The 23,575-nt window shown below is 46.2% G+C and overlaps 1 protein-coding gene across 1 annotated transcript in view; it reads left to right on the top strand.

Moving 5' to 3' along the window:
* LOC144146349 (lipase member K-like) overlaps nucleotides 1–23,575 on the top strand; it is a 49,068-nt gene that overhangs the window by 7,475 nt on the left and 18,018 nt on the right. Inside the window, exons 4-7 of the mRNA XM_077678304.1 lie at nucleotides 621–771; nucleotides 2,043–2,135; nucleotides 11,709–11,777; nucleotides 18,450–18,587. Coding sequence (XP_077534430.1) covers nucleotides 621–771; nucleotides 2,043–2,135; nucleotides 11,709–11,777; nucleotides 18,450–18,587 — 451 coding nt within the window. The remainder of the gene's footprint in view (nucleotides 1–620; nucleotides 772–2,042; nucleotides 2,136–11,708; nucleotides 11,778–18,449; nucleotides 18,588–23,575) is intronic.

The following is a 23,575-nucleotide window of genomic DNA, read 5'->3' as shown; positions in this document are numbered from 1 at the left end:
ACTGCGTTCAATGAGTGTTTAGCAGGTGTTTAAGGGGCTTAGAAGTTTTAATCTTGACGATGACAGTGTAAATGAAGCAATAATGAAGCTGTTCGCTATACTTAGATCGCTATAGAGGTTTGAAATATTTCCACAATGAAAGTGTTTAGGTCAATAACGATTTTATAACTGACGCGATCAGTGTACAAGCTTACCTGACCTCTATTTCGTGACTGGATGCATCATAAAGAGTGAAGACCCTGGGGAAGGTCATTAAAGAAGAAGACCAAAATATCACTTGCATGTCACGTGATGTATGTGAAAACGGGTCGTCTTCCCGCTCGGAGCCACTAAGCATAATATACTCGAGAAAGAGAGAGAGGGAGCGACAGAGAGAGAGAAAGAAAGCTTTAATGAGTACTGAAGAATATACTGAACTTTCGGATCGTGCAAATTAGCAAGAAGATATTGAGTAACAGAATTTCAATTCAAAACAACATAATCTATTACATTGAGAAACTTCGTGCGCAGTTTCGTCGGGGATGAGCCAGTGCTCAATATCCAACTGTGTAGTCCATTATGTCTGTGTCTGTGTAGTCCTTTATGTCTGTACTTTAACTGAATTTCTTCCAATTTTCCAGCTTTGATGAAATGATCCACATGGATGTACCTGCGATGATCGACTACGTGCTGAATGCTACCCAGCAAGAAAATCTCATTTACGTGGGGCACTCCCAAGGAAATCAGGTGTTGTTCGGATTTCTGTCGGAAAGACCTGACTATCAAAGAAAGGTTAGTGAGAATGCAAACTAAATTTACTCATGTGCATTGAGTAGCAATTGCTGTTTCTGCCCAAGCGATGAAAACAGTAATGATTTTTAACAACTTTGCAATTTAAAACACTCCGAATGCATATATTGCCGCGAGCATGTCTTGCCTTTTTTTAACAGCGCCTGGCCGCGCCAGGCTAATATTATAACTTTTTAGAGCTGAGCCGAGATTTCATCTGTTTAATGTGCGCCGCGCTGGGCGACCTTGTTTAATATGAAGATGGTTTCCCCCTTTCGATACCTTTGTCTATCAAACGTCTCTTTGGTGAACAACGTTTCCGATCCAATTTGATTGTTCGGGATATCATAAAGCTGAAAACTAGATGCTCACCGGGCAAACACCGCCACATTTTAGTCGATGACGCTCGACCGTGCACGTCACTTTATAGGGTGCTTCTTCAAAGTTTGTGTTTACTTGATTGTTGCGGACATGTCATTCCATTTTAATATCATTCAACTGTTCAATAAATGGTTCCTGTGACTGTGCGTTTCTGTTTCAATAAACATTCCTCATTACACCTTTGTCGAGTAAAATAACTAGCATAGCTCTCAAAGAGTAGTAATTGACAGGGTGTGTCGGCGTTCGACCTCTCGACCCGTTGGACCTCTTGACCCAAATTGGACCTCTTGACGCGTTGGACCTCTCGACTCGGCTGTCACGTGACTATTGGACCTCTTGTCTCGTTGGACCTCTTGACTCATTGGACCTCTTGACCAGAAGCGGCCAAAAAATAGTTTTAGCAAAGCTGTTATCGCATCTCGCTTCAGAACAAGTGGCCCTGGGCACGATACTTTGATCATTACTGGCAAAAAGCTTTAGCTTTTTTCAGTCCTTGATTAACGCGTCCCCGCACGCGTAAAAGCACAAGCTTTCAAGCTAAATGAAGTTCTTTGATTTGATTGATTGATTGTGGGGTTTAACGCGCCGACGCACTGCAGGCGATGAGGCGCTCCGTAGTGGAGGGCTCCGGATTAATTTTGACCACCTGGGGATCTTTAACGTACGCCGAAATCTCGTACACACGGGCGTTTTTGCTTTTTGCCTCCATCAGAAAAGCGGCCACCGCGGCCGGGAATCGAACCCACGACCTTGTGCTCAGCAGCGCAACGCCGTAGCCACTGAGCCACCGCGGCGGGTCCAAATGAAGTTCTGATATAGCCATTTCATCCCTACTCTGCTTTCGCACCATGTCTATGCTTTTATAAATCCGTGTCTTGCACCTTTTATTTCAGATTAGGCTATTTTGCGCATTGGCACCAGTTACAACCGCCACATACTTGAAGTCACCAGTGCGAGCGCTGGTTCCATTTGCGAATGAGATAAAGGTGAGTCTGAAATGCGCATTCTTCACATCAGCTCCTCCATTAAATGGTCAGGCATTATGTTCAACCATCCTGCCAGTGTCAGCCAAAACAATTTTTCGTACTAAAGCAATAGATGGGCCGTCAAGGGGTAAAGCTCGCGTGAGTGGCATCTGTAAAGACAGCGGTTCCTAAACCCAACTGACTACAAAACGTTGCATAGCGCGTGCTCGCAGCAATAAATCACACAAAAAAGGACTGCGCTGCTCCGCAACGGCTGGTCATGACCAGATCACCGTGGAAAGCGGAGAGCGGTGTGGTGGCGGGCCCACCGACAGGTGTATGTTTGCAGCGACAAGTTGTCAAGCAACAATGCTCAGGCCACATCCAGCGCCGCAACAGTCACCGGCGAGCTAGGCCACTAAGGGCGGCAGTAGTATTCTCGGAAATGTCGTCTGGCCTGATAATGCGAAAAATAGCTATGCAAACTGCAATCGAAACCTCGAAAATACAGCCTGCAGAAGAACTCAAAAACATTACTCGCAGCGCTCAGCCGCGTCCAAATTGACATAAATGCCTTCGCTTTCAACACTGGTAAAAGAGGTTAGGTGCCGTCTGGTGCTTTTTTAGATGCGAAGGCATCTCATTCACCAGCCTTGTCTTCCCTGCATCCGGCGTCGGCGTCGGCGTCGTTGTTGTCGGCGCCCACCCCTCCCCCATTCTCCTCACCGCGTCAGCTTCGCTCTCCGCCGCTCACCCCCTCTCCTCTCCGATAGCGAACACTCTCTCGCGAGGGGCATTGGAATGGATTCGATTGGATTGGCTTGGATTGGCTTGGCTTGGCTTGGCTTGGATTTGGATTGGATTGAATTAAAGTGGATTGTGTTGGATTGTGTTGCGTCATAGCCGCGGCAGACGCACTGGCGCCGGCGCGTCCCCTCACCGTTATGCTATAAACGCGGTGCCTGCGCCGCTCCGCTCCATCGTTCCAGCGCCCTTCCTCCGCTGTCCAACGCTGCAACGTGAACCCCCTATGCGTCGCATCTACACAGGGGTTCCCGCGAGGGGAGGTGGGAGTTTTTTAAATGAAAGCTTTACTACTTTCGTCCAGCGATTTCGTGAAAGATGCGCAAATTACCGTTTGATCGGAGACACACCCCCGGCTTCACACCTGTCGTAGCGCATCGCATGATTCGCCGGTACCCCTGTTGGCGCCTGCGGCCGCCGACAGCGGTCGCCACCGCCGCGGCGGACGAGGCAGCCAACCACCCGCGCAGCCTCCCATGCATGCGGCGCTGGGTCGTTTCGAGCAACGGGACTCGTCTCGCACCCGGCGAAGAGGATCGTTGGGTTCGCCATGAATGAACGCCGCGTTCGCCCGGCCTCTTTCTGTTAGCGTTGCACGGAACGGAATGGCTTTGAGACGTGGTCAGCAATACACCTTAATCAAAGGTTAACCAAGCGAAACCAAGACTCAACCAGACTAAGCCAAGCTTTTGCTTGGCATATATATCCAACGTTCTAAACCGCAGCGATTTTATTTAGCCCAAGAACGCACCATTCCTGATACCTTGCGTAGAATTTAAGGTCCAGGGTTTCCTGGTCAGGGGGTTAGGCTGCACTAGGTCGATCTGTTTTTGCTTACGTCAGAAGTCTGCGCCCGAAGAGTGTACTTAAGTGTTTGAAGTGGGCCCAGCACTTCGCTGGCTTCTGCGGGGTCAGTATTGTCAAAGAAAGTGGCCTGCCGCCGCGCTGATGTTTGACCCTTCGGGTTTCCACGAGTATAAACTAGGTGAGCCGGCCAACCAGACATGGCGGACGGCGCTTAATTAAGGGCAAGGCGTCTAGCATTGCTGGATCACTGCGTTTCCCAGGAATCGCGTGCTCGAAGTCGCACTGCGGCAGCATGTAAATTACAAGGGCCGTTGTTCATCCAACAACACGGTACCAAAATGCGAAGAAACAAAACCCCGCGCCATGGTTCTTGACACCTCATATTTATTTAACGGATGGTTATGATAGCTCCCTCCCTTAACTCCTCGTCTTCTTTTTTTTTTACCCGTAACAGCCTAATTATTCCGTGAAGTCATTCGTATATGAATGGGCGCAACGTCCTCTTTAAAGAGAGGACAAAGAGGAGACTAGACACACGCAGCGCTGAGTGTGTAGCCTCTTTTCTCTTTAAAGGGGCCATGCAGACAAAACACAAGTTGGGTTCATTTGAAAGATTGCCTTGTTGGAATCATACTGACGCCACTTTTAACGCACACTTTGTTCAAATAAGCTATATAATAAGGAAAAAAGGGGAATGACCATGCGACCTAGTAGCTCATCGCTCGCAACAGAACCTATGATGTTATATCCCAGCTGAGCGAGTGGATAAGGCTGGCACACGCAAACGCAAATTACGGAGGGCCTATAAGCTTGCCGAAGGAGTTATTTACGCTCAAATTGGAATGCATATTCATCTTACAGCAGTAAGAATGGTGGGGTAAACAATGGAAGTTACGAAAATACATGTAAACATAGAAGTACCCATGCGCACATCTGTTGGTACTGGGCGCACGATGTTTTTTTTTTTTTTTAGCTGCACAGCAGCCCACCGCTTTGGAGTTGTCTTACAGGACACTGGCCGATTAGTGTAAGCGACGTTGAATTATGTGACCCAATTTTCGAGAATACACCATGTTTCACGAAACGATTACTTTCTACCGTAACAAAAACAAGCCAGGAGCAAATACGGTCAAAAACAATGCAAGGGCGGACAAATGTCTGCGGCTGACAATGGTAGCGCCATCTGGGAGACTGACGGTAAGCAGGGCTGCCGAGCCTAATGACGCCCTGGAAGTTCGTTTACATACCCTCCCTCATGACATCATGGCAGACGTAACGAAAATACACGATTTGGCGGGAGAACGAAAATTTTGACCTAAATTAATAATTTCTCTGTGATTACGGCATAGTTTTCTGCCGGACAAGCGCTAGTGGCACTATGAAACACAAAATCTTTCGAATGAGACAAGCTTGTGTTTTGTCTCCATGCCCTTATAAGCATTATGTAGCAACTGGCCCGCGTTACCCCGCATTTACAATCTTCTTTTCGGTGGCCTGGCCACGCGACTCTCAAGAAATACATTCTCGCGTGAATACTCCCCACATACATGAACAATTCAGAGGTCATGGCGCATTTAGTTTTTGTCGTTCTACAGCAGCACTCGCTTTCATTTCATCGTTAAGCATTTATTAGCGTTTTGATCCATATGCGGCACCAAAAAAGTTCGAATATATGGCCCCGTTTAACATATATACTGAAAACACAATTCTTGCGCACGCTCGAGGCTAAATATACCACGCCTGTTGCAGTCATTCCTCGACCTCCTCGGAGAGCATAGCTTTCTGCAGAACACGGACATCGTGAAGGTGGCGGCCAGGACAATATGCAATGAAGAGCAAACCCGTGGGATCTGCACAGAGGTCATAACGTTTATCACTGGGATGACAGCGCGAACCCTCAACGAGGTAAGACCATCGGAACAGGCGAAATAACATATGAAAAGAGGCCATTGCAAAGAAAACTTTTGCGAAGGCTGTCAGTAATCTTGTAACCTTTGAGGCGTTGCGTGGACATGAAAGACTGCTGGCGTGGTAGGTCGTGAGGGTCATGATCCCAGGTGCGCCATGCTTAACATACATTACTCATACTGCCTCCCTCAAAAATGCTGCGAAGTATGCGATTTGCCCTCCCATACACATTAACTTGGCATGTATTTTGATTCAGAAGTTGGCCGACAGCCTTACATGTCAGAACACGACCACTGTGCTGAAAAACGATCAAAGTCAGTCAACGATGTTGTTCCCTGGGCGCGGAAACATCTATCCCCTGTCTCTTCTTTCGCCTACAGCCTCAAGTATTCTGAAATGTTGAATTGCATAAATAGTTGTGAGGTTGTCGGGGAAGAGGTTTAGTAAGCTTTTCCTAAGCGGGGAGAACTGCTGAAAGCATGAAGTGGCCAGCGTTGCGGTTCACGCAGGCAGCCGTAATTCGTGACACTTTTTGTTTTTCTAATAAGCGTAGACGATACCAAGGTAGCCAGATTTGCGGAAATAAAACCAACCGAGTGTTCTTACTGGCCCGACTCATACCGAGATCACATGGTTTTCTGGCGCTTTCAACTTGTCTTTCAAAGTGCCTCCTGCCCCCCCCCCCCCCCCCCCCGGCCCCGATTTGGCGCGAAAGCATAAATTCCTATCGCCAGAAAATTAGGAAGTGGAGTAAACAAGATTTGGTTACAAAATAGCCGACTCAGCAGGGAATGAGAGTAAAGAAAAGGGAATTCTGCGCATGCGTCAGTTTCGATCTGGGATTCTAACCTATCGCTCAAGAATACGATTCCAACATGCATAGCGTACGACGTGGACAACTAACTCAAAGAGCACGTAAAGGGAAAGCGTTCGGGCCTTAGACTTAAAAGTAGCGTCTTAAAAGCCCGTAGATATATAGGCCCACAGAGTTATGAGTTGTGCATTTCGACTTGGAGACCTGTGTTAAATACATGTACAAAGTCCTGCAGGAGTAATGTGGCGATGCTAATGTCAGAAGTAGCAGAGCACGCCGACGCTAATAGCGTACACGAAGGACTTACGAGGGTGATGTAGAAGAAAAATAGAGAGAAGTAAATTACGGAACGAGAAAAGGACTTGGCGACGCAAATGGGAAGACAATCGCATCCCTCTGGATTTGCTGCTGTCTCTGCTGTCTTTACTGCGACGGACTTTGAAGTATCTCCCTCAGCCGCAGTTTAAAAACGTGGTCGGATGCGTAAGTGCGCTTAAGAAGATCTAAAGGATCACAAAAATTCCTTACGGAGACCAAAAAATCAGGCAGTCACGGCGGCTAACCCCCCCCCCCCCCCCCCCCCCCCCCAGCCTAAAAGGCAAACGTTACGAGGGAAGGATTATACGCCAGACGTATATTCATGTGGCGGCGAATACATTTTTTGGAAGAGACCACAGCAAAATTTGGATATACATGCCGCTAGAGGTAGCGGATCGCAATTTTGAAATAAAATGCAGTAATGCATCCGCATTCACACATAGCAGCAGTCTTGAGAGCGTTTCTGATTTTTTTCATAAGTTTTTGTAAATATCAATTTAACGTGCGTTTATCAAATAAATCACGCTGGCCTGATAGCTATGTACCTGCTTTCAGCCTCAAACATGCCTCCCTTATTTTTCGGGCTGAGGAGCATTGACGTGTCTGATCTGTTCCACCAATATTTGTATTTGGGAAAGGTTTTTACGCTCTTTGTTACGGTAGATAGAGAGAGAGAAATAACTTTATTGTGAGAGGGTGGTGATCCTAGGCGTCGGCCAAGAGCCCTTGGGCTCTAGCAGTGTCTTCGGCCAGCTGGACGTCCCAGACTTGATCCGCTGGGTCGTGGCTGAGCAACACGGTCTCCCGTTGCTCCGCCCGAATGATTCTGCGCGCGGGTATAGCCGCCTGCGGGCAGGCACATAGCATATGTGCTGGATCTGCCTTTTCTTTAGATTTATGGCATTTGTCAGAATATTGCCCTGGATAGCAGTAGCTATACATAACGGGGTTTGGATATGAGTTCGTTTGAAGTAGCCTCCATACGACGGATAGTAGTTTATTTTGGAACAGAACGAAAGAGCTTGAAAGACACGGCGATGTCCGAACGGTGACGCCTGAATGGCAACGCACACACACACAAAAATTGACCCAAAAATCGCGCTTACGGTTCGCCAACATGTGCTACGATAAAGCGAAATTCCCTTTTCAGTCCCGACTGCCGGTGATTATAAGCCATGTGCCAGCGGGAACTTCATCCAAAAACATGGTTCACTTGTGTCAGGTGAGTTTCTTAAAGGAGCCATGAAGAGAAAACACAAGTTTGGTTCATTCGAAAGATTGCCTCGTTAGAACCATAGCGACACCACTTATAACGCAAACTTCGCTCAAATAAGCTACATAATTAGGAAAAAAGGAAATGACCATGCGACCCACCAGCTCATTTTCCGCAACAGAACCTATGCCGTCACATGGGCTAAGCTCTGCGATTGGCGGAGGCCGGCAAAAGCAAACGCATGTTAGGCAGGGCTTACAGCTTGCATAGCGAGCTAAATGCCCGTGAAACATACTGCACATTCTTTTTATGACAAAGAACGGTGGAGTAAACGGTTGAAGGTCCGAACGAACTCGCAAGCGTGTGCGCCAATGCGTACGAAACTAGCGCCGCGGCCGAGCTCGACATCTCGCCGTCGCGCAGACGAATTTTCGGGTTCGAGGCTCTTCGGGGCCAACGAACCGTTCCAGCACGCACAGCCGCGACCTTGCTTCGTATCGTAATCCCTTCACAGGAGGTTGGCCGTCATATCGCCAACCAGCAAAGGTAAAAATAGAAACGAGGGGAGTAAGGAACAGCAAGAAGCGACGAGATAGTGCCAGTCGTCGCGTAAGTTTCGAATGGTGTTGGCTTGCTGCTGTCGTTACGAGCTCGTTTCCAGTTTACAACCACTGAAAACTTCAGTTTGTTCAGTTACGGCAGGGACCCTTACGTTAGCTCACTCCTGGGACATGCTGGCGCTCGTCGCCGACTTCGTCAAATCGCTCTGACCTTGGGGAAAAAAATGCCGTAAACACCGCGCATTGACGTTCGTATCTTTCTGGTCGAAGCAGAGAGCTCGCGCGAACGGCTTTCCATACACGACACCGGCCAACTGGCATAAGTGATAGTGCTACTGAAATTGAACTATTATTAACCGTAATCAAAATACGGCACATACGTACCAGTCTATATTCGTCCGTCGCGACGGGGCTGACGAGGCAGCGGTGCCGACGGCTGGGCGTTCGTCTGTTGTGGCTATCGCGGAATGGTCGCTTTCCCGTCCACCGCGTATCCCACAACTCTTGCCGCTCGTGCACTTAGAAGCATTGAGCGTTTTTGTGGTGTGAGGTTGTTAAATGCAAGCCCGAGCTCCTCGGCGAGAGTTTTGTTCTCCGGATCAGGCGATTCCATGACTAGGGCTGCGGGTGCACTAGGTTTTACTAGTATTTTTAAAATGGCCGCCGTCTCGATCGACTCCCGCGTGTGGGTGCTATATGGAGTCGACATACTAAGTATCTGTTTCATGGACCGGCTCTATGACGCCATTGTACACGTCACGGAATGTTCAATTTTAGCGGGAGATTTAAAATTTTGGCTTAAATTGCCTTATTTCTCAGTGAATAAAGCATCATTTGCTTCCGGGAAAGCGCTTGGGGTACTATGAAACACCTAATCTTTCGAATAAAACAAACTTTTGTTTTCTCTTCATGGCTCCTTTAAGGAAGCCTTTATTTGTGTGTTATTACACTTCTTGTCGCTTAGACCATCTCAGTGTTTAGGCTTCGTCCCGATTCAGCATCTTCCTTGCAATGCAGGACAAGGCTCCGTTGTTTTTTTTTTTAGTTTTTACAGAGTACTCAATCGCATCCTTTTAAAATCTGGTGCAACAGTATAACGCCTGGAACTTGTTCATTCTGGCATGCTTCTATCTACAATATGAGATGCCACGGCAAAGACAGTGAAAACGCGGCATCTTCACGAAAATGCGCTGACGCAAAAGCAGCGTCTTTCAAGCTAGTTAATGTGCAGAAAGTTAACTGACTTCATCCAGTGGACTCCCCTGCTGATATATTCAGATCTCTGGAAAAAAGAAACACATGGGGCAGGTGTGAAAATATCCTGCAATTCTGTAGCGGAAAGATATGTCGGAAGGTTGATACTTAGTTGTAGAATGAGAATTAAGAGGAAAGCTGCATAAGTTGTGCCTCTAGATCGCACCAAGCTCTACAGTATATATACTCGATTTAAATGTTATTTCCGTCAAGTCGATGACAATTATCTATGGCTTTTTTAGTACCGCACATTACTCTTTAATGAAAAGATTTTTAGATAACCAGTTCACCTGAATGCAGGAAGCTCTTACCAGCAGGAATATTATATATTTTTTTTCATTTAAAAGTGTGTACAATTATTCAGATATCTTATTATAACCTAGTGAAATCCTCGTAAAAAATGGAAGTTCAGTTGAGATTCTTTGGAAGGGACCTCTACAAAACCACCGCGAAGCACGAAATAGCGATCGCAAGAGGCTGTTTTGAACAACCCCGGCCCAGCACGTTTCACAGGTCTCGGTGGCCTGAATGGATGCGAGACGACAACCATGCGCACGCAGTTCGAATAAAGCGATTAGGTTTAGCTTGGAAGGATTAATTGAAAGTTGGGGTTGTACTATCCGTAGGTACAACACGAGTCTGAGGAGCGTCATGGTTGTTTATTGACGTATTTTGTCTGCCTGACTATATTTAACGTTTGCCGACGCCACATACCTACAGGCGTTGTCGTTTCTGGTCTACGCAAGCAATCCAGCCTCCGCTACTAAGAACAAAACGCAAGCTCTTGTACTGACCAGCACAGTGTTGTAACAAGTGATCTATGGCTCCAAGTAGCCTGAAATAGAGCTGTCGCGAGGAGCTTAATTTTAGCTTTTTCTGGGCAGGCGGCCGAATTATTTACGTTTACTTCATGTATGTGTCATTATTCAGTGATCGGAGGTTACTCTGCAAGACCACCCAGTAGTCGGATTCTTTTCAAGCTGCAAGTGCCGCAGTGGCGCAAAAGCTGTTAGAAACGACTATACTGCCTAAAGAGAACCTCGGTGAAAATACTATATACCTGAGGTTACAGAGAAATACCGAGAGGCAGAAACTTGTGTCACTCCCTGTCAGTAACAGTTCGTATCATCACATGGAATTCTGGGCGTATACCTGTGTTCGTTACCTAGCTTTGTCCGGTTGAGCATCGCTGATGCATGTGCTAATTTCACAGCACTTTCAGATCCTTGAAAATATATTTTTGGCGGTTGCAAACCATGTCCAGTTTGTTATGCTTGTGTTCATCTACAGCCACTTTCCCATTCGCAAAGATATATGTTTAAAATAACCTTGTACTTCACGATTGATTGATTGACTGACTGATTGATTGATTGATTGATTGATTGATTGATTGATTGATTGGTTGATTGATTGATTGTGGGGTTTAACGCGCCGACACAACGCAGGCGATGAGGCGCGCCGTAGTGGAGGGCTCCGGATTAATTTTGACCACCTGGGGGGGACCACACACGGGCGTTTTTGCTTTTTGCCTCCATCAGAAAAGCGGCCGCTGCGGCCGTGAATCTAACTCGCGACCTCGTGCTCAGCAGCGCAACGCCTTAGCCACTGAGCCACCGCGGCATGTAACTTGTACTTCTCCCTAACATCACTCGAACCATAAAATCTCCCTGAATACTACATCAGCTGTGACGGCGCACTTTCCGCGAAGCGATACGCGCCGTTTTCTGCACAATTTCCTAATTATATTTCAGCGGTTTCAGAGCATTATCGAAACATTTCAGGGCACGAAATACTGCCTATAAAATATCAAAGCGATCGTGGCTTCAGAACAAAGTAGGAATAAATCACATCAAGCTCCTGTGTTTGAGAAAACTATACAGGGACTCAATTAATATCTTTCTTTTTCTTTTAAGCAGCTAGTCCAGCAGAAACACTTCCAGAAGTACGATCATGGACCGGCCGGCAACCGACAGCTGTATGGGCAGGTAAGTTAAAAAAATGTAACCTTAGCAGGCAAGGTGTACATTCTGCAGGAGTGTATCGTTAGAGCGCAACTACTGACCTGCTGCCTTCCTTTTGGGATACTACTCGTGTACAGCAAGAAACTATCTTTAATTACAATGAATGGAAAACTCTCCCTACAGGAGACAAATACACTCTTTTGAAAATATGTAAAATTACTAACGTTTATGCAAACCTGCGCGCGTCCGCGTATGCAGATGAGAGTAGCTCGCCAATAGCTCAAAACCGAGGCGCCCCGATCCGTCATCTTGCCATCTTGACAGTAGTGAGAGCCAACATATTTTCACATAAGGGTTCGCAGCACTCTATGCGGAATATCCAAGAGCACAAACAGTCCTCACTTCAGTGTATTTCGCAGCTGAACGTTGTGCTAAGAGCCCCCTTCCCACCCGCAACTTGGCGCGCCGACGCCCTTTCAATTCCTACTGTTCTTCCTGCGAACGAACGACACGCGTCAGCTCAATAGCGAGTCAAAGTGCGACTGCTAATAACGACGCTAGCGCCGTTATCTGCAGATTGCGCAACTTGAGAAAGAGGCATGCGTAATGGCGAGGGCATAAAGCTTGTGAAAGAGGCGTCGGTGGTGGCGAGGTGGAGAGTAATGCGGCTTCTTCGGAATATGAACTTTGGGAAAGCCTTTGCTCAGCTCAAATTCGCAAAAAAAAACTGTGTCCTCAACCACTCTTGCTTCATTTCAACCACGCCCTGATGACTTTCATCGTCCCGGTGTAAATTGGCCTGCGTTCCCGATGGCGGGATCACTCCCAATGTGGTAAAAAACTCTTTCGGCCTTCGCACTGCTAGAAGAACGGAACTACAGAATCGAAGCAAGTACCCGCCTCTAAACCCATCATGGGTGCAGGCTCCGTGCTAGCGTACTCATCGTCGTGAAAAATTTCCTTCAAAAGCATCTCAACGGCTTCTTCAAAAAATCTCTCTGGGACAGGAGCAGATTTTGCCAAGAATTTCTTAGACCACCCCGAAAACAGCTACGCAGGAGTCCCTTGTTTTTCTTTCTTTTCTTGCTTTTTTCCGGTGGCGTGGTTTCCCCTGAAACTGCCTTATTGTCTGTCCAAGTTTGTCAGTGGTTGCGGTCCCTGCGAAATTTCGTCTTAATAGCACTGTAGACCGGACACGGTCTGTCTTAAACACATGCTTTATCATTTATTCCATAAAACGATAAGTGTTTACACGTTGTACAGCAAAAGCGACGTTTGGCTTAACAGACGCAGTCCTAACTGCCGTTTACTATATATATGATTGTTGCACATAATGTTTCTTGCTGTGCAATTCTCTGCAACAGGGGGCGGAAAACACGCCTTTACAGTGCAGCGTAGCCAAGGAGGACGGAAGTTTCTTCAAGGAACAAAGATAATTTGGAGCGAATTTGTGCTCCTGTAAAAATATTACAAGTGACATGGAAGCAGTACACGAAGGGACGTGCACAGACTGGCGGCGGTGAATCGAATGCCGCGGTGTTTGCCTTTCGAGCATTTAGCCTACGGCGTAAATCCTTCGAGAACCATCGAATCAGATCTAGAACATTAGCCATGAAAGTCGAATATTCACGACAAGGGGATACAGTCTTCCTATCAAATTAGCTAGCCTCGCGGCCCATACAAGAAAGAAGTGGAAATGCGTGCACTGCTTCCAACTGAGATAAAGCAGCCGGACGCGACCACACAGCGGCAACAAAACACACAAGTACACAAACCAGAAGGCGTAGAAATAGGCAATAGAAATAGGGAGATTCCAAAGACAGATTGAAAAAAAAATGGCCGCGTATCTGCTCCTTTCGTTGCAAATGTAGACATTTCGATGCAAATGTAGACATTTGCCAAGGAAATGCCCCCCTTCGCTTTCCCGCTCACCTCTCATGCTGTTCCTGTTCCGTCGCGTTCATCCCAAGGTAAGCGCACTAAAGGTTTGCTTAACGTCGTTTACAAAGGCAAGCTGCTTATGGCTAGGGTCCGATGAGTTGTTGTTCTGCGTCCTCACAAAACAGCGCGCGGAAAAGCCAACCTTATTTACGTGTCTTTGAAGCGCGAGGTGCTAGATAGCGCAGGGCGTTTGTATGTCTGCGCTTTTTGGTTTGTTGGTTGGGTGGTTGGTTTTTCTTTGTTTGCTTGCTTGCTTGCTTTCTTGCTACTACAAGGACGCCATTGTAACTTAGAAATTTTACTTCTCTCGTATTATAGTCCGGACTCGCTGACACCAGGGTGTCGAAAAAGTTTTCAAGTGTGCTGTACGTGCAGACTGTCTGTTCAAAGCTTGCCATGCCCAGATTTTTTACCGAAAATAGATACGACTACTTTCCAATTACAGAAAATTCAGCCAGATCGAATGACGCCGAGGAATCACTATAATCACAGACCAACTTCCGTAAGGAGTGTCGTGCATTTATTCAAACCTCTGCTCCACCTCACTTTCGTTGCTCCTCCACCTTCACGAAGTGGAATGACTCATGTGGTTTTAGTATGTTTTATTTTAGTTGTTTATGATATAAACGCAGTCCTCCTTACTTCCCGCCACTACATCCTCAGGATCAGCGTACTCCTCGGGTGTGGCGCACCTCTTCACCTCATGTGCCACGACATGCCTCCATGCGTTGCGCTGCATCCACGAAGAATCTAGGTAGCATCCCCTGTTGGCGGTCAACAAAGCAGGATTTTTCGATTAATTAAGCGTATGTTGCTGCTGCATTGAAACGGGAGCGCGTCACTGAATCCTGCCCTTGTGTAGCCATATTCATGGCAGTCACCCCTCACTATATCCCACAGTGTTCTGCCAGCAGTGCGGAGAACGAGCCAGAGTACATCCCATGGTGTCATGCAAATTTGACTTCTTTCCTCTTATCCCCTACCTAGTTCAGTGGATAGAAGCGTGGAGTGGCTCAACCTTGATATCCATGAGGAGCTCACAAGTCGGATGGCCATAGTCGCCGAAGCTCTGCGGTCTTTGGCTACCAAGCTTCACTAGCCCGTTTCTTAAAGTACCCCTCTCTCTCTCTCTCTCTCTCTCTCTCTCTCTCTCTCTCTCTCTCTCTCTCTCTCTCTCTCACATGCCAGTTTTTTGAAGTCCGCGAGTGTTTAGGGTTCTTAAGAGCAGAGTGGCTTCACTTGTAGCTCATTTGTGCTGGTCACGGCGCGAGAGCTTCGCACAGGTAGTGTGCTTCTCTGTGGTTCGAAGAAGAACACTGATGGACACGCTTTTGGTTGCAAGGCCATTACATCTTGGGGTCGCGAACAGTATGGGATGTCTTTCAGCAGATGTGTATTGTAGTGTGGCCTGTGCCAGCTAAGGTGTCCCTTCAGTTTAATTGGACGGAAGTAGAGGCCTCGGAGGAGTTGTAAAAATGTTTTGCAGCAGTCCGTCAAAACTACAGCAGCAAAACAGCAGAGTTCACGTACCTTATGGGTTGGCTGCATACAGATCAGTAAAGTTGTCCGCTTTCTCGCTTCTATAGTGAGAATAAACTTCATCAGGGCGCCGACGTTCTCCTATAAAGGCCAAGAATGTCAAGGTAAACCTTAAGACACATAAGGTATTGCAGTGGAAATGCACATTGTAGTTGCTTTAGTCAGCTATATGATCGCCTGCTGATAACAAAAGTGAGAAACCCTTCCAGAAAGGGCAACAATATCGTGATACCAGTTTCTCTATAACCTGAGCAGCGAATTGCGGAGGAGGCTTACCTTATTTTTTTATGTAGAAGTGGAGCACAGCGGTTTCATCGAGGGTATCATCAGTAACTTTTTCGCTCAAGTTGCACGTTGTAATGACTAAAAAGAACCGCTTATTGGTGGCTTTACGTGAGATGGAACATGCATAAGGTGGTTAAGCAAAAGCCCGACGGCCCACCCGTGACTGTAAATGTGCTCTTCGCTTGTTCGTTCCTAACAGTTCGCCTTTGCTATTGCTCAAAATAAAGTTTTTTTTCTCTCTCTTTCTCTCTCAAACTGAAAACTTTTTATTGCCACTCCACTGGCTAAAATTTGCGATAGCCGATATCCCGGCTTTTATTGCAGCGCACCGGTCGCGCGGGTGTAAGAACCTGCCTTACCCTGTCCGTTTTTGGGCTTTGTGCTAAATATATGAATTGTGGAACCTGGGAGCACATTTCAAGTAGTGCTCATTCTAATGGGAGGGCATCGCCCTCATCTACGGCCCGTCTCTGTGCTTCATTTTTTGCTGGCTGATCGTCATGTATTGAGCTTCCAAACAAGAACTTTCGATCTCGGGCCTTTAACCCAACTGTTGATCTCAGACCACAGAGGCAAAATCTACCTACCCGAGGGGAGACTACACTTTCGAGTAATGACTGCGGCATTCCCGATACGTGTGGCTTTGCCTTTCCACTATAAGTGTTCGCAACGTGTGATCTCAAAGCGTTACGCCCCTTCATGCTATCTACCGCGTTCCCTCAATTGCCCCGTGGTGTTCTTCCCCCCCCCCCCCCTTTCCGGCCGGGCTCAGGGCCCTTTTCGATGCCTGGGTTTGTGGAACGTCAGATACAGGTGCAGCCTTTTTAGGTTGACCGTCGACAAACCATGCGAGGTTTTAAAATAGCAGCACCATCTCCTTCAAATTTGAAGCTTTGTGTACCTACTGAGAGTGTCATGCATACCTGTTAAATAAAAGGACGCAGAGCCAAAAACGCTGGTGAATACTACCACTGAAAGCTTCGACGTGCCATTGGTGACTTCAAGATGTTCCGTTGGCAAAAAAAAGCAAAGAACTACGAACGCAACCCTTGAAAAATCTATAGCATAATGCATAGACAAATTGCTTGTTGTCTGCCCTTCCTTACAGTTCTAGCAAAAGAAGATGCTGTTGGCAGACATTTTAGAGTTGGGCACAAGAACGCCCACCACATTAAGTTAGGCAAAAGTTCCTGTGAAAGTTCTGCGCTTTGCAAGCCCACGTCTAGAGCATGAGGTAACAATATTAGCATACTCAGAAGGCGTATACGGAAACGACCTTCCAAGGAGATACTCGAGGCGCCATTGAGACAACGTGAATAGAGACCGTCGTAGCTCGTTTGAGCCATTTCACTATTGTCGGTCCTCATGAATGCGTTGCGTCAATGTCTAGAGGTCGTCTATAGCTTCTTCCAGCGCAAAATAAAAGGGGACGAAGAAAAGGCAGCTTATCTGCCAGCTTCTTTGCAAATGTGCTCAAAATACTATAGCGCTCGTCGACATCTTCCCCGTACCACCCCACTTCTCTCTCCCTCCCTTACCTTTCACGTTCTCCCCTCCATCTCGTTCCTCTCGCGTTGCGAAATCAATAGGGGTTTGTTCAACTCAATTCCATTCTCACGCATTTTTGCTGGTCGCCCGCCATCTGTTCGGACACCACGCCCTTACTTGTTGTTTTTTCCTCTTATTGGAACATGGATAGAGCACATGCATTGGCTTCGGTTTGCTTTTATCCCACCTGTCTTCGACGCCGTTTTTAGTCTGTTTCCTTTTCATTTGCTGGTGTAAAAATCAACGCAACATGTATTTTCATTTAGAAGCACACGTGTGATCTCGGTTGCCTGCTCACGATTTGCCTCACATCGGCCTGAAGTAACCTTTCCGGAGAATAGTTTGGACATGTAAGAACATTGACAGGAGTTTTAGTAGTTTGTAACCCTGCCTATATAGCCTTTACGTTTGAGCATCCTTTAACTTTTGCTGAGTGGTTGAACGAATGAACAGACAGACAGACAGACAGACAGACAGACAGACAGACAGACAGACAGACAGACAGACAGAGAGACAGAGATTTCCGGGCTTGGGTAGCCTAAGGAAGGCTATCGCCTTTGAATAATTCAGAGGTCTTCTTTAGTAGGGGCAAAAACGTATAGATAAACATCCACTAAACACCCCTTCGGACGCCCTATTGTTTCGCATAATTATTTAGCTTTTCAATGTAACCGATTTCGCTGCAGATCACGTTGCTACGGATGAAAAATTTTTGTTGCCACATTAATTCATCGCAAACGCTTTGTAATACATATATCATAGTTTACAGTAGTATTGCAGGAAATCAAAATATTGATATGTTTTCTTACAAACACTATAGTTCCCAAAATTTATGTCAGCGAATGAATTTTACATCGCCCGTTAAGACTTCTGCAATAATCATTTTGGACCCCTAGCTTCCTTTTTATTCTCGTATGACTTAATGGAAATGCAGATATGTAAGTTTTTCAGAGTGTCGTGTGCATTTTTCGTGGGTTTTCCTTAATGCACACGCGGCCTCGTTTGAAAGCTCACAGGACATTACTGCAGTGCGTATATAGACACAATGCACGCAAAAAACTAGTTTGCGACTGACTTTCCGGGTTGAGCTAACCGTTTTTACCATATGTGACGTGAAGCAGGACCTTCCCCTTTGGCAGTTCAGTAACACTCCACTTTATAACACACAAAAGGTTGTGGGCACAACCACTTCCAAAAACCACCATCCTAGATGCTCGACTTTCGGCGAATAACAACAGTTCTCACATAATGCTCGTAGTGTCGAAAGGCGTAAGCAGAACTATAATATCACATGAAACATGGAGCTTCCAGCGTGCTGAACGTACAACGTCGTGCATCCAGATAAATGCTTTATTCTACATTCCTTTATGCTTTTATCCGCAGGAACGCCCGCCAGAGTACAACGTCTCTAGCGTGAATGTACCCGTGGGCCTGTTTTGGGGCTTAAATGACTGGATCGCCACTCCCGAGGACGTCAGGGGGCTCGCCAAAAAGCTTCCCAAAGTCGTACTCGATTACCAGGTGACGTAATCTTTGACACAAAGTCTCTAGCTCGTTTCTCAGTATTTTCCTGCCGGAAGCATATGAAGTACTACAGGAGTCCTAGAAGTGAAAAAAAATAAAGCCATTCCACTCCGTGTGAAAGCTGTCGGAAGTGCAGAGCAGTCATTCGCCATAATGGGCTGCAGCGCCGTTATCCGCCCACCGCTGCATTTCAAATTCCCCGCCTTCACAGTGCTCGCGTGCCCCGTTGTCTGAAACTGCGGCAGCGGGAGTTTTGTTCTTTTTGCACTTGCTTTAATTTCCATTGCCGGAGCCTTTCTGCGGTATTGCGAACGCACCATTTTTTTCTTACGTGGCTGGAGCCTTTCTACGCCATTTCGAACGTGCCATTTCCTGCGCGGCCGATTTTTTTCGCTTACTATCGTAAAAAGAAACCCAATGAGCGGTCCAAACTAAATGAATGCGGGGGCTGCCGGTTACATACACAAATTTTGCCTGAAATATACCTGCAGTTTTCTTTGCCCTAAATAACTGGGAGATGTGTGACAAGCGCCTCCGGTTCACGAGGTTTGAACGGTTATGACTATTTAAACCGCCTGGTTGTCGAAGCCTCAGCGTGTCTCCCTGACCCCCGTACACTAGGCTCTACTTGCGTCCATTAACTTGAGTCCGATGCGACTGCCTGATTCCGGCAGTTGCATCGACCATTAGCGACCTAAGGCGACAAGGTGAGCCCATAAACTGCTCTGCACTTAAAAATAATTGTCTTCCACCCCAAGTTATACGTTCTTACGAAGCTTGGCACGCTGGTTAATGCGGTCAATCGAATGACAAGCGTCGTTGAGGGTTATTCAGTGTACCAAATGACGTCAGTGACACATCTATACTATTTTTTGCGCGCTTCTTTCAGTCATGGGGAATTCCGAGCCCTTGTTGAACTACATAACCAACGCATGTTGTCCTAACTATTGTTTTAAGTGTTGTCTGAAATATACAGGTGGTCTATCTGATTTTATAAACTCTTCATTGACGTGTGGGTACAAAGTCTGCCATAATTCACTTTCAACTTGTGCTCAAAACTTTTAATGGCGACGAACAATTGGTGGAGCTTGCGCTACTGGTGCACGGTTCGGGAAAAAACAGAGCTGGCGGCACCTTTCGCTCGGTGAGAGACCAGGTGGTTGCACGACACATTCATTTTCAAAATTGCCGCTCAAAGTTCCCCATGACTGGCAGTCCCCGATCATTTATCTCTTATATCTGCCAAGCTCTCCCCGAAGTGTACCGCGTTAGCACGCCCTAAAACCCGCGGCCAAACTGAGAGCCAACGCCCGCGCTACGAACCCAAAGAAAATGCGGTGCGCCCGTAATGGTGTTATGACGCCCGGAATGGAGTTATGAATGGAGTTACGGCTTATTTCAGCTACAGTGATGTGCATCTTCTTGGATGACTGATTGGTTCTCTAGGCTGTAATAATTTCAGTTTTGCATCTTATTGGATGTAGGCTGTAATAATTGCAGTTTTCCATGCAGTAAAGAAAAAAGAAGTTAGCTCAATCGCATAGACGCCAGTTTCATAACGCCAGGTACCCAGCTTCGATTCCAACCCCCGGAGGCGTTTTTTTTTATTTTGTTTCCCGCCGCTGCTAACTCCTTAGCCTTCCGTCCGTTGGTGTAACCCACTGGTAAGGTTTTCGGTGTCACGGCATAAAGGTCCCTAACTCTCTGTCTCTAAACTCTCTAAGCTCTAAACTCTCTTACCACGTTATTTGCAGTTGATAGCGTTTCGTGTCGTCTGTGTTTTTGATTTCTCCTCTTGACCCCGTGTTAGTCCGCGCTTCCCGCCAATGCAATGTCACAGCAATTCCAAAACACCGAGAAGGCAATTTTATAAACTCGACTAGGCAAACTACAAAGCAGATTGAAATCACAGTCAAGGAAGAACGGAAGTGCCCTAAGCGTAGAGGTGGTAAAAGTGACAATGGCAGCAACGAACAATGGTTTGTGAGTGGAGAGAGGAAGGGGCAAATTTATCTCGTATGGGTAAACAAGGAAGATAGATGATAAATAAGGAGGGAAGGCACGGTTTGTTGACCGAAGAGCAGTTATCCGCCATCTGCTTACGCGTTTCTCCAAGTAGGGCATCAAGGGACCTTGAATCCTGGGAGTGTAAAAGCAGCAGGGGAGTGGTGTGAGTGGCTCGAGAGAGGAGGAGAAGTTTCCCTTGAGACCGAGGATGTTCTTACAAAGAGTAAAAGTCCGGAGGAGACTGGGGGAAGGGATTTCAGTGCGCAACACAAACCAGGCGTGAAATCGTAAGACTGACATCACTTGACAGTCAACCAAGATTGTTTGAATGGTATGCTGATCTGAGCGTTTATTTTGCTGGCATGGACGAGATCACATTTTACCAGACTGGCAAAGCCTAATGAGATGCCAGCATCGCCGATGCTGGAATCTATTAAAACGAATGCCAGCAGCGTCTGTATGGAAGCTGACACTGCATTAGCACTCAAACACACCATAATTTAGTCCTAGCGGCATGATGTACCCGCAAGCGAGCAACCCGAAACGTTGCACGAAGCTGTGAATATTCAGGCTACAGAACGATAACGAGGTCAACTTAAGCAGTCAGCATTCAAAGCAAGAGCGAAACATGCTTCGTCGGTTGTAAATGGACATAATCAATATAACGCGCCCATACACCTATATATTGTAGTGGAGATTGGTAATATGTAGCAGAAACCGCTGGACCATTGCCAATCCATTACGGTTCATGTGCGCTAGCGGTGTCATGGTAATAAGCATCACAAGAAGATGATGTGGAAGACATATCGCCATCCCCTGGAGCTGCGGGGTTCTCTCGAACTGCCTGGTTTCAGCTTTGGTCATGCACCTCAAACGCCAGGTTCTTTTCTCTCCAACTCATTTTCTATTTACGTATAGAGTGTGCCATAGATGATACCTGAGGCCTTCAAAATGACTCTTCGTGTAGAAACGTTGGCACTAGTGTGAGAACGCTTGCTTGTACGAAGTTTATAAATATATAACTATATATATATATATATATATATATATATATTAAATTAGAGTCACCACGAAAAACATAACAATATTTAATACGACGTTTCGGCTGGGAACCAGCCTTTTTCAAGGCTGGTTCAAGCCCTGCACTGTTATATATATATATATATATATATATATATATATATATATATATATATATATATACATATATATATACATATACATATACATATACATATATACATATATACATATATATATATATATATATATATATATATATATATATATATATATATATATATATATATATATATACAGAATGATACGTCGGCAGTCTACAATGCCAAAGGAGGCATAGGGGTGTGGTAAGGCTCTTTTCTTTTTCACTACGGTTAATTAAGTAAACATTTTTTTATACAGAAGAAAGAAAGAAAGAAAAACACGCGCCCAGCGTGGGGACCGAACCCACGCCTTTCGATTACATGTCGAATGCCTTACCAATTCGGCTATCTGGGCGACTGTGTTCTCCTTCACTTTCTGGGCTATTTATATATACTAGAAGTGTATCTGACGCTTGAGGGTGGTAGCCAGCGCCACTCTGACTACACGGGGAGAAGGGGACCTTCTTTTCAACCCCCGGGGCGTGGGTTCGGTCCCCACTCTGGGCGCGTGTTTTTCTTTCTTTCTTTCTTCTGTATAAAAAAATGTTTAGTTAATTAACCGTAGTGAAAAAGAAAAGAGCCTAACCACACCCCTATGCCTCATTTGGCATTGTAGACTGCCGACCTATCATTCTGTATTTCCTCAACGAGCCCCTCATTTCCTTACTATATTATTCTGCGAAAGCCTAGCGAGGGTCTCGATTCTGGCAGCCTTGATGCCTAGGTAGCATAAGAGGGCTTCCCGCCAGTAACCCGCTCATGACAGGCTGTAGACGTTCGAGTCACGCCCCGGGGGTTGAAAAGAAGGTCCCCTTCTCCCCGTGTAGTCAGAGTGGCGCTGGCTACCCTCCTCAAGCGTCAGATACACTTCTAGTATATATAAATAGCCCAGAAAGTGAAGGAGAACACAGTCGCCCAGATAGCCGAATTGGTAAGGCATTCGACATGTAATCGAAAGGCGTGGGTTCGGTCCCCACTCTGGGCGCGTGTTTTTCTTTCTTTCTTTCTTCTGTATAAAAAAAAGTTTACTTAATTAACCGTAGTGAAAAAGAAAAGAGCCTAACCACACCCATATGCCTCCTTTGGCATTGTAGACTGCCGACCTATCATTCTGTATTTCCTCAACGAGCCCCTCATTTCCTTACTATATATATATATTTATATATATGTATATATATTTATATACTTGCTTGCCCTGAGGAAAGCAAGTTCTCTTTGCTGAAACGTAGGCCACAATCGTGGTTTTACCTTGTTCGAAGTTTTTCTTCTCTTGTGTTCTCTACCATCTTGAAAGTTCTACTACTCTCTCTCTCTCTCTCTCTCTCTCTCTCTCTCTCTATATATATATATATATATATATATATATATATATATATATATATATATATATATATATATTTATGAGTCCGGCACACGAGAAACACAATCACAAAGACTAATACTAGCGCATCGGCAAGTGACTTGCCTTCCTCATATTAAGACCCTTACTCTGATTGATGAAGGCAACTCCCTTACCCATACATAAGTAAACGTCCTGGTTACAGTTCCTCGCGTGTGTCCAAATTTTAACCACTGTTACTCCTTGCTGTTTTTGTGAGTTTTGTTTCGGCAAACAAGACCACATATGTCGCACAGCTGTCTCTTTGCCATTCATGCTGCCTAGCTAAATTTCAGTGCGAACTCTCACAGGTGCCGGACCCACTCTTCACGCACCTCGACTTCTCCATTGGAATAACTGCGAGGAGCCAAGTCTACGACAAACTGCTAGAGATCATGGGCCGCTACCGCGACGGGACACAGGGTGGCACTTAGACC

This window comes from Haemaphysalis longicornis, unplaced genomic scaffold, assembly GCF_048455015.1.
Source record: "Haemaphysalis longicornis isolate Haplotype H1 unplaced genomic scaffold, Haemaphysalis longicornis Haplotype H1 scaffold_7, whole genome shotgun sequence".
Taxonomy (NCBI): Eukaryota; Metazoa; Arthropoda; class Arachnida; order Ixodida; family Ixodidae; genus Haemaphysalis; species Haemaphysalis longicornis.
The sequence above is the reverse complement of the archived record's forward strand: the minus strand, read 5'-3'. Positions and strand labels throughout refer to the sequence as shown.